The sequence below is a fragment of the Theropithecus gelada genome, chromosome 8 (genome assembly GCF_003255815.1).
Source record: "Theropithecus gelada isolate Dixy chromosome 8, Tgel_1.0, whole genome shotgun sequence".
NCBI lineage: Eukaryota > Metazoa > Chordata > Mammalia > Primates > Cercopithecidae > Theropithecus > Theropithecus gelada.
The window spans coordinates 127349557-127364760 of NC_037676.1; the positions used below are offsets into that span (position 1 = coordinate 127349557).

At 39.6% G+C, this 15204-nt stretch overlaps 1 protein-coding gene across 3 annotated transcripts in view; it reads right to left on the reverse strand.

The window, feature by feature from the left end:
• The window catches only part of WASHC5 (WASH complex subunit 5), a 64842-nt gene that overhangs the window by 14949 nt on the left and 34689 nt on the right, over positions 1 to 15204 (reverse strand). For all 3 annotated transcript variants that reach the window (XM_025393636.1, XM_025393637.1, XM_025393638.1), the window contains 9 exons: positions 15035 to 15145; positions 14149 to 14289; positions 13023 to 13103; positions 8282 to 8383; positions 6364 to 6543; positions 4530 to 4654; positions 3134 to 3296; positions 2594 to 2696; positions 2426 to 2505 (listed from right to left, as the gene is read on the reverse strand). In XM_025393636.1, the coding sequence (XP_025249421.1) occupies positions 2426 to 2505; positions 2594 to 2696; positions 3134 to 3296; positions 4530 to 4654; positions 6364 to 6543; positions 8282 to 8383; positions 13023 to 13103; positions 14149 to 14289; positions 15035 to 15145 (1086 nt within the window). The remainder of the gene's footprint in view (positions 1 to 2425; positions 2506 to 2593; positions 2697 to 3133; positions 3297 to 4529; positions 4655 to 6363; positions 6544 to 8281; positions 8384 to 13022; positions 13104 to 14148; positions 14290 to 15034; positions 15146 to 15204) is intronic.

Below are 15204 nucleotides of genomic sequence, written 5' to 3' on the forward strand. Positions count from 1 at the left end.
CTATGAAAAACAAAAAAATTAGCTGGGTGTGGTGGTGGACACCTGTAATCCCAGCTGCTTGGGAGGCTGAGTCACGAGAAACACTTGAACCCAGGAGGTAGAGGTTGCAGTGAGCCAAGATTGCGCCACTGCACTCTAGCCCGGGAGACAGAGCGAGGCTGTCTCAAAAAAAAAAAAAAAAGAAAAAGAAAAAGAAAAAGAAAAAGAGAAAGAGGGTGGCCTTCTCTAAGAGTGAACAAAAGTTACTTGGCTAAATGGAGCTTGTAATGGTCAAAAGTGTTAAATGACCTCTTATGTATTATTTTTGACCACTATTCATTCAAGACTATTATTCTATTTATGTGAAACACGTCAATCCAAAAATGCTATTTATAAATAGTAAGTCTTTTAATTTATAGAGTAGCATTATTTAAAAATTAGAATGCAACAAAGCCAAGAAAATAGTAGGTTCTTTCAGGCCATGTAAAAATGTCCCTGAAACCCTGTATCTGGCCCATATAATTCTTTACGTAATTTTCTATGTCTAGTATACTGTGTGCCAAGGATCCTCTTGAAAATATCAATCTACAACTGGAAAAAGAAACAAAGTCAGTTTATTTCTATAAATAGTTTATTGCTCTCGTTTAATGCACAATGAGTGTTTGTTAGTGCTGTTTTCTGTTTTTGGTACTCACGCACTTCAAGCTTGAATAAGCTGCTGGAGAGGCTAAGGAGCCTGGGACGGACAAGAAACTTATTCTACCTACTCATTTGCCTCTTTGGAGCTATCCAGCTTATCATTCTTTCTCCAAGATTTTTCTAGCATTGCACTGTTGAGTACAGCAGCTACTAGCCATGTGTGGCTATTTACATTTAAATTAATATGAAATAAAATTAAAAATTGCGTTTCACTGTCCCACAACCCACATTTGACGAGCTCAACAGCTACAAAGGACTAGGAGCTGCTGTCATCATCGAATAGCACAGAACATTTCCATTGTTGTTCCAGATCATTAACACTGGCTCAGTGACTGTAAGCACCCTAATTCAAGACCAAAAGACACATTTGTCCTTGGGGGCTTTATTTAAAGATCACTGACTCAGACACAGTCATGTGGCTGTTACCAAATCACTGGCAACTATAACCAATAAGGGTCTGTAATAGCTACTGGACTGAGAACCCTCCGGTGGGCAAGGGGAAAACCTTCCAGTTTCTTGGAAGAATCCCTGTAATCCCCCTAACGCCTCCTACAGAGTTGGGATTCACACCTGTCCAAACTCGGGTGATTTTTTAATCCTCCTAAAAGGTTTTCCAGCAATTAGAAACTTGGCCTGGGAAGTGCTTAATATCTGACAATCATGTGGCTAGGGGAAGGCAGACCCACATCACGACAGGACATCTACCAGAGCCACAGGCTCCTTGCCTTACCCGTTCTGTTTAGTGATCCAAACAACAACAACAATAACAAAAAACAACTACTACTACTACTGGTCACCAAAATTATGGGAAATATACTATGAATTTGACTGAAGTATCAGTGAGTGCTGTCTCAATGAGAAACTTATATAATTGGGAGTCAGAGAATGGAACTTTTCAAAATTCCCTTAGCATTCTAGAATTCTAGACTTTTCTATGGTATGTGATACTTTTGACCACAAATCATAGTTTTCTACCAGGAAGTCTACTCTTTCCTACTAGATTGTGAGCTGGCTTTCTGAGGAGACCGGTCATGTTTCATTTTACTCTGTCTCTCACGGCAACTGACAATGGCCCTAAGTATAATGGGTGTGTGAGAATGGGCCGTTGATGATCTCAGATTATCAGAGGACGAAAGAAGACTCGCAGAAGACACAGGGGTCCCTGGGCGCTCCCGCTGCTGAGTCAAGGCAGGAAAGTAGGCAGCTGGATTATAAAATAAAGTAGACTTCCACCCAGCAAATTAATCTCTTCATTTGTCTTTCTTATTCATTTCCAAAGTAAAAGTGCTTTATGCATAGTACAAGGACAATTTATGCCCCAAAGAACCTGGCTCCCTAACATCTACGCAGACACAAGAGGGCAGAGAGACAATGTTCTGTTTTAACAGCAGCTTGGAGCAGATGAGGTGTGTATAAATGAACTTTGTTATGTAAGAAGGGAGTATTACTGTGCAAGGGAAAGTTCCATTTTCATATATAAAAGCACCTCTACCCAAAAGGCATTTTACAAAGAGCCAGTTTTCTTGAACAAAAGGGAAACGCTAGGCTCCTAAAAAGCCTAGTCAAGAACAGATCCAGAAAGGGAGATAAACAAAATGAATTTTAAAATGATAAACTGAAGTATTAAAATATTTTTGATTTAATGACAAAAGAAAGAAGAGTAGCTTTCTTTGGGCAACAAAGTTACAAGAAAACGAAAAATTAAAAAATGTAAGTATTGGCTGTCACCGTCTCTCCTACAACATACCTTCATTATAGCCTCGAGATACGCAGTCCAAATCTTCTGTGTTTTGGCAATGGCGGAAAAATAAATTTTATTTGAATTCGCTGAAAAGTTAAAACACAATTTTCTCTTTAATACATTCGTAAAGGCTACTGTGTCATCCCCACCTCAGGCTAGTTTCAGGACACTCACCTACAATACTTTTTAGGGGACTGACAGCATTCATGAGGGTTTTTAAAGTGTCCTGAACAGTTCTGTCTCTCAGGATAATTTTCTGAAACATACTGAGGAAATTCTGAAAACAAGAAGGCATGGTCAAAGAACCAAACATAATGAATTAAACAAGCAAGTACTCCAGTTACCTAAAATGCTATGCAGAACAGAGACTGGGCCTAAGTCACACAAAACCTCTAAATAGGATGACTGCAAAAACAAGCAACTTCAGGTTCCTATTAGAAACACCCCTTGCTAGGAAAAGTCACTGGTTTCAAGGATTAAAAAGTCTTATCTTCCCAAGTTGAAACTCACAAAAACAGTCTAATCCTAAAAGTACTATGCTGGCCAAATAAATTCTAGTTTATCTCCAGCTCCTATCTACCCAGTAGGTATCATATGCCTAAAGTCAGTGTAAGAAATCATGGAAGAAAGGTTAAGTGAGTTCAAACTGCCCAAGATACGTTCTTGCCTCTCCCCCAGGGTGGCAGAAAACAGGCATGAAAGTCAAAAGCTCACCTGTAACTCTTTTACAATCATAAAGCACAGAAGCCTGTCTAAGCCATTTAGACCAAAGGTCCCCAAGGTGGTCTGGATTTCTGAGAAGAGGCGGCTGCTGGTCACTTCCTGATGAGTTTTCATATCATACCAAGTGTTCAGCTGGTCTATGTGACATGTCATTCTAAAATGAAAATAACGCAAAGACCCCAGAACGGCTCAGAACTCATCCTTAAAGAGATGTTAGGACTCAATAGGACATGCGGCACCAAATATGAAGAACAGAGTTACATGATCTGTGTTTTCTAACTCTGCATTCAGGCACCCAAGGCATCTTCCCAGTGACCACCCAATGGAACAGGAAGGTGAAATTTGGTGTGACCCCCTTTTCCTGCCCTGTGCCATATCATTGGTTTCAGTCATTTATTTCCATTGAGTTAGGCTGCTGACTTGGAATCATGCTGAGAAGACAAGGTTAGGTTCAGCTGTCAGGCTGGAAGACTTCAGAGCCCACTGGTCTCTCTATGCAGCCTTCATTTAAATTTCCAGTTTGGAGACAAAACAAGGCCTTGTGTCATTTCCATTTGGTAAAAAAAGAACTTAGAATCTCCACACACTACCTAACATTTGAGACTATGACGACAAAGCAATTTGCTTTTTCCTCCCAGTTCCTTAAACTTGTAGATGCCATCTTCTGGTCCTCTCCAAATGATTCTTTTTAGACTCAGAAGTGATTGGCTGTATACAAAGCTATGCAGTCTGCCCTTCACAGTACAGTGCCTAGGAGCTGGGCTCTGGAGTCAGAGGGCCTGGAATGTATTCTGGGTCCGCCATTTATTAACTGTGTGATGCTGGGCAAATGACTAAGCTTTTCTGTGCTTCAGTTACTTCATCTTTAAAATGGGAATAAGAATAATGCCTATCTCATAAGATTGCTGTAAATGGGTTAACGACTGGATGTGTATAATGTGCTTAGAAGAGCGCATAGGTAAGTGTTCAATAAACAGTTGTTACTATCAAAAGTGCTTGTGTGTTGACCTAAGAATCATTTTGTGGAGACAGGGGGGCGGGAGAAGAGATTAGATTCTTCTAAGGAGCGCGCAACCTAGATCCCTCACACGCAAAGTTCACGCTCCTATGAGAATCTAATGCTGCCACTGATCTGACAGGAAGTGGAGCTCAGGCGGTAATGCTTGCTTACCCATCACTCACCTCTTGCTGTGTGGTCTGGTTTCTCGCAAGCCACAGACCGGTACCAGTCCGCAGCGCAGGTGTTAGGGACCCTTGCTCTAAAGGGTCAGAATATGAGTTGACAAGTGGCCCCCCATGATTAGAATAGTGGCTGTGCCACAGGGACACAGGTGCAGATGAGACTGCCTACAGTATTCAGGGCTCTGTAGAATTCACGTACACCTACTTTGGGTCTGTGATCCGCAGGATTTCTCTGCAGAGTCGACCAATAAACGTTACAGACTCATCCACAGGGGTAAACTTGGGTATTGGAATATGAGTGGATTGGTACATGCTTTGCCAATCTTGAATCTAGAAAACAAAACCATCAATATTTAGTACACCTTTGATAAGATAATCTAGTTATCTCTTTTCCACATAATTTTACAAATACAATATTGCATAAAGAGAGACAATAAAGGTTCTTTGGTTTTTTTTTTTTAAGATTGAGTCTTGCTCTGTCCCCTAGGCTGGAATGCAGTGGCGTGATCTTGGCTCACTGCAACCTCCACCTCCTGGGTGCAAGCAATTCTTTTGCCTCAGTCTCCTGAGTAGCTGGGATTACCGGCGCATGCCACCATGCCCGGCTAATTTTTGTATTTTTAGTAGAGATGGGGTTTCACCATGTTGGCTAGGCGAGTCTCGATCTCCTGATCTCAAGTGATCCTCCCACCTCGGCCTCCCAAAGTGCTGGGATTATAGGCATGTGCCACCAGGTCTGGCTAATTTTTGTGTTTTTAGTAGAGACGGGCTGGTCTCTAACTCTTGACCTCAGGTGATCCACCTGCCTCGGCCTTTCAAAGCACTGGGATTACAGGTGTGAGCCACTGTGCCTGGCTTGGTTTTTTATTTTAGAGACAGGATCTTGCTCTGCTGCCCAGGCTGGAGTGCCATGGTGTGATCACAGCTTGTTGCAGTCTCAACCTCCTGGGCTCAAGCAGTCCTCCGGCCTGAGCCTCCAAGTAGCTGGGACTACAGGCATGAGCTACTGCACCTGGCCTTTTCCTTGGTTTTGAAGAGGAAACTTCTGAAACTGCATTAATAATAGTCCCCCAGAAATATCACATATAACATTCATAAAAAACAAAGAAACATTTGTGAAAAGGTGAAGTGACAAAGAAGAAGCGAGAACTAAGATGAGGCATGGGAACTTCCGGCTTTCTGTCCTATGAGTTGACATGCATCCATGTAATATAAAATCCAAAATGTCATAAGTCTGGAATAGACTTAAACTTTTGAAAATGTCACCTAAATCATGTTAGTTCCCACATAAAAACTTGCAGAGTGACTCCTTGTTAACTACTTACTAAAATCAGCTTCTCAGTTTTGGCACTTATGCATTTGATATTCTTTTTTTACCCAATTAAAGAAATGGGCAAAGGACTTTTATACATATTTTTCCAAAGAAGACATACAAATGGCCAATAAGCTGTTCAACATCATTGGCCATTAGAGAAATGCAAATCAAAACCATGATGAGATACCTTCATGTGCACTAGGGTGACTGTAATCTTAAAAATTGAAAATAACAAGCGTTGGTTAGGACATGGAGAAACTGGAACCCTCGTACACTGCTGTTGGGCATGTAAAATGGTGCCGTTATTGTGGAACACAGTTTGGTAGTTCCTCAATAAGTTAAGCATAGAACTACCCATTATAGGTCCCAGTAATTCCACTCCTCAGTATGCACCCTGCCGAACCCAAACAAAGGAGTCCTAAAAGTCTTTAGAACTGTCAATCACTTGGGTTATAACAATTAACAACAAACAGCTTCATTCTGTAGCCATTTAATGATGTTTGCCTTCTTAGGACAGTGAGCTCCCAGAGGTCACGTGCCATGTCCACTTTTCTGCAACCCTCCTGGCTCCTGAACATACTCTAAAGGTACTGAGACTATCTAGTGTTTACAGAGTTTTAGTAAATACATAAACGTTCTTGTTGACATTTCTGAGGTTTGGGATGTGTACTCTAAACATGAGAAATAACAAATATCGTCAAGAATTTTAAAATTTATTAGATACCTTCGTTCTTAGGAAGTTATTACACTCTTGCTCCACATTGTAATTTATAATACGAGATACCTCTTCCTGCCAAATCTTCAGACCATAAATGTTCACATAGTCCTGTATGTATTCAAAAGAACGATGGAATCCATCCATGGTCGCTCCCAACTCTTTCAGCTTGGGCATCAGTTCACTTGGCTGTGGAAAAGGCAAAACACGAGGCTCTTACACTGGAGTAGATTGTCAACTATTAATTCTAATATCTTTTTTTTTTTTTTTTTTGAGACGGAGTCTCGCTCTGTCGCCCAGGCTGGAGTGCAGTGGCGCAATCTCGGCTCACTGCAAGCTCCGCCTCCCGAGTTCACGCCATTCTCCTGCCTCAGCCTCCCGAGTAGCTGGGACTACAGGCGCACGCCACTGCGCCCGGCTAATTTTTTCTATTTTTAGTAGAGATGGGGTTTCACCATGGTCTCGATCTCCTGACCTTGTGATCCCCCCGCCTCGGCCTCCCAAAGTGCTGGGATTACAGGCGTGAGCCACCGCGCCTGGCCTAATTCTAATATCTAATTAGACCTTAAATAGTATCGCAGGCCAGGTGCGGTGGCTCCCGCCTGTAACCCCAGCACTTTGGGAGGCTGAGGCAGGGAGATCACTTGAGGTCAGGAGTTCAAGACCAGCCTGGCCAATGTGGCGAAACCCCGACTCTACTAAAAAAAATATAAAAATTAGCCAGGTGTGGTGCGCACCTGTAATCCCAGCTACTTGGGAGGCTGAGGCAGGGGAATTGCTTGAACCTGGGAGGCGCAGGCTGCAGTGAGCTGAGACTGTGCCACTGCACTCCAGCCTGGGGGACAGAGTGAGACTTAATGGTAAAAAAATAAAAAATAGGCTGGGCTCATGCCTGTAATCTCTGCACTTTGGGAGGCTGAGATGGGTGGATCACTTGAGGTCAGGAGTTTAAGACCAGCCTGGCCAACGTGGTGAAACCCCATCAAAAATACAAAAATTAGCCAGGTATGATGGTAGGTGCCTATAATCCCAGCTACTCGGGAGGCTGAGGCACGAGAATCGCTTGAACCCAGGAGGCGGACGTTGCAGTGAATTGAGATCGTGCCAATGCACTCCAGCCTGGGAGACATAGCAAGACTTTGTCTCAATAAATAAATAAATACAGAGCAAGACTTTGTCTCAATAAATAAATAAATAAATAAATAAATAAATAAATAAACAGTACAGCAGCTAAGAGATCAGAGTCATGGTTTCAGAGATACTTTAAGTTTTGGAAATACTCATTTTCTACTTCATCTAGGATGACTGACAACTGATGTCAGACATTCAGCAAAGAAATTATTTCATTCATTTGGGAAGGAAGCCTCATATAAAGAAAGAAATAAATGAAAGACTATGATTTCTCTGTCATTTAATACATGTATCTAGTCTCAGAATACTTAAAACATTTTAAATTGAATTTACTATGATAATAAATGCCCTAAATAGAAATTTCAGGCCTATTTTTTTTCTCCTGAGAAAAATGACCATATTCCGTAGCAGATAAAGCAAAATAAAAAATTACAACCTTTATAAGTTCCTATCTGCTTTAGGGTTAGCAAATTCTTTTAACTATAAGAAATAATTCTGAATCATAAACATCAGTTTAACTTTGAAATGGGGATCAGTAGGTGGAGGAAAGAAGCACTGGTTTTAAAAATATGAACTTTTAAACATAAAATCTAAATTTCATATTTATACTATAAATTTATAATATGAATGGATTATAAGATTAAAAAGCACATCAGCTGTTTGTGTTGAAAATCACATATTTGATATACATTAGCTAGGAGGTAAGGTCTTGTTCATGATAGGTTAAAAATGGCATTCTAGTCCATGCTGCAAGCTGGGCGGAGAAGAGGACAGGCCCATTCTGGTCCCTGGGTACCTTGGCTCGAGGGTTGAATATCAGTCCCCTGTGCAGGGCAAAGGCAACGCGCTTCACAAGCTCTTTCCTTATTCCATCTTCCAGCAACTGCTTTGGATCCACCTAAGTGCCAATCAAAGTATTAAATGATAGTTATGAAAAATTCAGTCCTGATGAAATCCAGAGGAAAGATGGCCTCCAGAATCTGCAGTGGAGCATTTTCCTACCTCCTCACTAAATGATGTGAATTTTTTTCCTTTCCTGCTCCTGTGATCTTGCACAGCTTGGATGGAATTATTAAACCTGTCACCTTTTTAGGACTCTGTTTATTTCAGCAAAGTTCATGATGATAATTTTACAACATGACATTTCAAAGATGGTGAATAAGGAAAGTTTTAAATGGCCTCACATTCTAATTAATGCATTAACAGTAAAAAGTGCCTTTTCTGGGGGGCGGGATAAAGGACCTACGACTGAATTTACAGATGCATGTTCTTCCTTTAGATTTTATTTCTGGGCACCTTATATCCATATGAACAAACTTAGATTTGAGTTTGGGTCACTCTGTAAATTGAATAATTATCTTTTCTTTCAGCATTCTTGGAATTAGGGAGATAAAATAGGAAAGCAAATCTGCTATCTAACTCTACAAGCTGATTTTGCTAATTATTTCATCTGTAATGAAAAAGCTTTTGTTATTCCTTAAAAAAGGCTCTTACCAGATCCATAAAACATCAAATGGTTTTTACAGACTCCCCTGAATTCTCTGAGACTTGTTTCTTTTACTTTTAATTTGTAAAGAACCATTATTTTAAAAAGTCATAAAGGCAATTAATGGGTTCCATCTGGTTTTGATTATATTTAAATTTCAAATAAGACAACTGCAATGGGAGTTGCAAAACACAAAAGTCAGAGAAACACGTTAAACTACATCAAGATCATTCAGTCAGGGAAATCCGGACTGTGGAGCAACTGAAGGTGAAAGGCCCTGTGTTCTTCAACAGATGAATTATAGGGAAAGAAAGGAAAGGAGGGTCAGGTGCGGGTGCTCACGCCTGTAATCACAGCACTTTGGGAGGCTGAGGCAGACGGATCACCTGAGGTCAGGAGTTCGAGACCAGCCTGACCAACATAGAGAAACCCTGTCTCTATTAAAAATACAAAATTAGCCAGGCATGGTGGCACATGCCTGTAGTCCCAGCTAGCAGGGAGGCTGAGGCAGGAGAATTGCTTGAACTCGGAGGCGGAGCTTGTGGTGAGCTGAGATTGTACCATTGCACTCCAGCCTGGGCAACAAGAGTGAAACTCTGTCTCCAAAAAAAAAAAAAAAAAAAAAAAGAAGAAGAAATCTGTAGATCAAAAAAGACTTAAAAGACATAACATCATTTTTCAAATGGGCAAGTCTAAGCTATAGTCTGGAAATTAATGACATATAGTTTCATTGGATAATAAAACTATATACAGGAGGCCTGAGATTAGGTCAGAGTGCATGAGGGGCTTTCAGGAGTGGGGCTGGCTAAATCCTATTTCTTGACTTAAGTGGTAGTCAGAATGACTGGTGTTTACCTTGTAATAACCCAATAGGCTATTCTTTTTTTAGTTTTCAGCATCTGTGCTTTATTATACAATAAAAAGATAAATTATAAAGACATAATCAATGAGTACAGAGTCAAAGAAGTATCATGAAGCTTTCAAGTAAATATTCCTTATAAGAACAGATTTAGTGAAAGAGTTCAAGGCTTTCGTGAATCTAAAGATCTCATGCAGCTCTTCTAATCCTTCCCGGATTCTCACTCATCTGTGGAAGTGTTCACAGCTGAGAGAAAGCCATCTTCACACAGCCCCTTCCTCACATTTCTATTCCCTTCCCCTGAAGTTAACAACAGTAACTGTTTTCATATGGATCATCCAGACCTTTCTCTATTCATTTATATACAAAAATATCCATGGTTAAACATATATTTAATTTCAAAAATCTAAAAGGGATCATATACATATATATGTACAGAGACACGCACGTATATCACACATGCATTATACATATATACACACAGATGTATGCATGTATATCACACACACTATAAATATATACACATACACACACATATACATACATACATGTTTTTCTGCAATTTGCTTTTTTCATTTTCCATCTTGAAGATTTTCCAGTAGTAAATTCTTTTTGAATCGCTCTAGACCAATCCACAGTACAAATGCACCATCGAATATTTAACCATTCCCCTACTGATGGATGTTTAGATTACAGATGCTCCTTGACTTAAGATGGAGTTACATTCAAATAAACTCATTATAAGTTGAAAATATCAGAAGTCAAAGATGCACTGAATATACCTAATCTACCAAATACCATAGCTTAGCTTCCCCTACCTCAAATGTGCTCAGACACTTACATTAGCCTACAGTTGGGCAATATCATCCAACACAAAGCCTATTTTATAATAAAGTATTGAATATCTCATGTAATTTATTGAATAGTGTACTGAAAGTGAAAACCAGTATGGGTATCATCATGAAGCTGAATCATCGTAAGTTCGAGACCATGTATATTTCTTTTCTTTTTTTTTTTTTTTGCTGCCTCTAACAATGAATGCTTACATCTCTGTGTGTATCTCACTTGTTCTAAGTCATATCAACCAAATTGAACCTACACTTTTTATAAGTGTTTGAAATACAACCTCAATACTCTAAGGTTAAAGATCAGTGAGGGCCACAGGATTACTTTTAAAAGCCCTTAGTTGCTATTGGTAGACTAGCAGAGAGAGTCTACTGGGTTGAATGGAGTTGGTCAGCAGGATATTCCTTCTGCTGTTATTATCTGAAAGATTGTGGGAAAAGATTAATATTTTACCAAGCAGTCTATCTTTTGATAATTATTGTTAATTACCTGTATTAGGTTTTATTATATCCTTCTTATAGTGGTCACTTTGCAGTCCTAGGATTTATCATCCTGTGTGTAAGAAGTGAGTAAAATGCATGTACATTCTCTGCACATCAACTGAATTCACCTGAGATCAGGCCTAAACCATGTTTAGCAAATTCTGTTAATATTCTAGGAACTACAATGGTATTTCTTTTAGCATACTCCCAGAAAACACATACCAAAGTTCCATTTAGGTTCATTTCCTCTATTTTCTTTGATTTTAATAATGCAAATATTAATATGGCAATTAGGAATGTTCAGATTCTACTGATGTCAGATATATAGAAAAATAAAGAAAAGCACCATAAACTATAGGAATGGGCCCATCACTACTTACCACAACATTCCAAATTAAAAAAGCAATGAGATACTACTTTATACCTCTTGGGAGAGCAAAATTAGAAAATGGATAACATCAAGTATTGGCGAAGATGTAAGCTGTTAAGTCCCAATGGTCTTCTGATATTTTCAACTTGTGATGAGTTTATTGGGATGTAACACCATTGTAAGTCAAGAAACACTTGTATCTCAACATCCATCAGTAGTGGAATGGTAAATGCACCATGGTGCATTCGTACTATGGATTGGTCTGCGGCCACTTGAAAAGAATGTAGATTTCAGAGGAATTCTTGCACAGGTCTGGAGTAGGGATATGCTCAGAGACGTTCATCATGACATTGGTTGTGATAATGGGGGGCATAGATGTCTGTCCCAAGCTGGATGGTTAAGAAAAATGTGGAATTCTATGCAGCAGTAAAAGGTAACCTACTATCTGACCTATAGCAATATAAATAAATTGCAAAAGCAATAACCAGTAACAGAAGTTGGAAAAAGAATAAGACTTAGAGCACAATATGGTTGAGATAAATCAAAAGTACATGCACACATCAAATAATGCCATATGCTAAAAACAAGAATACCTGCATATTTAGGAACATTTACCAAACACACAAAGTTAGTGCTACAGGTAACGGAAATGGAAGCAGGGATCCAGGAGAAGAAAAAACCAAACAAACAAAAGATGAGAGGAGCTTGCATGCCCCATTGATGACAGTGGTCTGTTAAAAGAGGGATATGATTATCTTAGCTCTCTGTACCTGGGGTGTGAAATAAAAATACTAAAAATGAAGGAAGGAAAAGAGAGAGAGAGAAGAAAGCAATTTTGCCTAAGGAAATTGAATTTTTTTTTTTTTGCTTTTCCCAAAATTCAATCAAATATATTTTTCTTAGATTTAAACAACTCTTTGGTAAAACAGTACTAGTACCATACAGTTTCTGCAGAACTACAAGATAAAGAAATTCCCACTACCTTCAGGTATTAAGAGAAATAGATTACAACGCTTTCTCTTCCTCCATCAATAAGTGAGTAAAACGGGTCAGGCACCATGGCTCATGCCTATAATCCCAGCACTTTGAAAGGCCAAGACAGATGGATCACTTGAGGTCAGGAGTTTGAGACCAGCCTGGCCAACAAGGTGAAACTCGTCTCTACTAAAAATACAAAACTTAGCTGGGTGTGGTGTTGCGCACCTGTAGTACCAACTACGTGGGAGGCTGAGGCATGAGAATCACTTGAACCCGGGAGGTGGAGGTTGCAGTGAGCTGAGACTGCACCACTGCACTCCAGCCTGGGCAACAGAGAGAGAGAAGCTGTCTCAAAAAACTAAACTAAAATAAAATAAATGAGTAAAATGAAGACCGAAACTGGAATATGAAACAGCAAGATGATGTCACTCCCTTTTGCACACATGATAGTTACCACAAAAATCCAAACAGCTAAGAGTCATGGTACCAGGCCACACAGACTAACAAAACTGTTACCTTGATGATGCCAACCAAAGTCGTTTTCATCATTAAGATGCCTTCGGTAAAAATGGAAATAGCATGAGTAAGCTTGGCAACCTATAACAAAGAAAAAGAGGTATGAAAAATACTTCAGATAAAAGACCCATCATTTCCAGGAAATCAGAAATCATTGGCTAATAGTCCTGGAATGAGCAAAGATAACAGGAAATGAACCTGCAGCTTTAGGAGACCTGTGTCCACATGTTCTGGACAGAAATGAGGCTCTATGGTATAACTGAAAGCCCACTGTTAGACATATTGGGAAACCGAGTCAGAAGACATCAGTTCATTCTTTCACGTTTGACAAAGCATTTCTCCTTTAGGCTTCATTTTCTCATGTCTAAAATTTGGGACAGAACTCAATGATCTAGATGGGCCCTTCTGGCTAGAAAAGACTATGAGAATGCGAAGGTAACCTCCCCTTCCCTAGCCTCTCGATTATTTGCAAGCAACACCAGCAGACATTGACAGGGTAGACAGGTGCTAGCTATATTGCTGAATCAGAATAAACGTGGAAATATCAAGCTTGATAATCTAAGTCCCTGACATATTTCTTGGATTTGTGTCAGAATGGGAAATTGACACTGTATATCATATTTTCAATCTTCACTTGATTTTACTTTTGATGTCTTTAAATTCTAAGTTCAGGGAGAAAAAAATCAGAGGTGTTTGGGGAGAAGAACCTCTGAGGCTGCTGAACTATTACTGAGTGAGCTTAAAATCTGCCTATAGGAAATGGTTAATGGAATACAGATTATTTTGAGCTGCTCAAAAAGCAGGAACATGATATGAAAAGTCAGGTAATCTAGTTCAAAGAGAACAAGGGCTGCTTTAGCAAGACTGTTCTAGAAAAAAATGGCCAGCTAAGCTCCATTTCCCCTGAGAATACTGAGGCGAACAAGGCCTTAAATGACACCAGGAAAATGTCAAGAATAAAAGGTGTGATTATACTAAAATCGTACAACATGTTTACCATTGCAAATGTGAGAAAACAAGTCAGAATTGGTCTGGTGGTCCCCAGAATACGGCAGGCGACACAGGCCTGTGATATTTCATGACTTAGTTTTTAATATGAAAAGGCAGAAGTCAGAGGACACAGTACCTCGTATCGTGGGCCCAGCTGAGCATAGTCCCTCAGCTTGTCTTTGTCCAGGCGGGTAGGCACTTCAATAATGTCGTGAGTCTGAAGCTTTATGATCTTTAGAAGAGATGTAAACATGCTTTCTGGGATGATCTGCAAAACCTTCAGTGAAAAGGACAGAAGGAAACGCAATGAACATCCGTTTTACTTTTCTTGGCTGACAAATATTAGGATGGCAGTAAACGACAGCAATTTATCTATATAGGGGGATGCTGAAAAATGTAAAAGAGCTGTTCTAATAACTGCTAACAGGCACAGGGCTCCATTCCTTTAAATATTAATTGCTTACAGAATATAAAGCTAATCCTTCTAACAATGCTGCAAAAAACCGTATCATTCCCACTTTACAGATTTTAAAAAGATCGAGGTTCAAAAATGTTAAGTAACATCATTATAGAGGACTCGGCTAGTATGTGACACCAGTAAACTTTGAATTTAGGCCTGTCTGGCTTCATGCTCCATCAGAAGTTATTAAAACAAGAATCAAAATTCCCATGAAAGCCTGAATTGGGCTGCGACCGGGAGATGCTGGATCTAGATCTGGCTCTTTTACCAGATATGGCTCTGTGATTTTGAAGAAACTATTATAATCTCTGTTTCTACATCTATAAAATAGACGTAAATACCATCAACATTTAAAACACAGAAATAAAAGTTCCTGGCAAGTAAAAACATCTGTACATCCACAGTAGCAATAAGTTTATTTTTAGGTGTTGCAAATTTCTGGAATCAGATTTTTAAAAGGGAAAGAGACACAGATATACTTTTTGGGGGCCTAAGCATACTTTTTGTATTCAAAACAGCAGTTATCTGGTAAGAGTAAATATCACCCTGATGCATTTCTTACTTTTCTCACATAGGATACCAACTCTCCAGAATAGTACTGCGACACGCTGAGCAGATCCGGGCTATTTGCCTGATTAATACGAAGAAGGGGCAGATCCAGGGCAGAGGCAAGCTGGAAGAAAAATAAGGCATATCTGTTTCTCTGTTTCAAAAAGAGTCCTAGAAATCTTC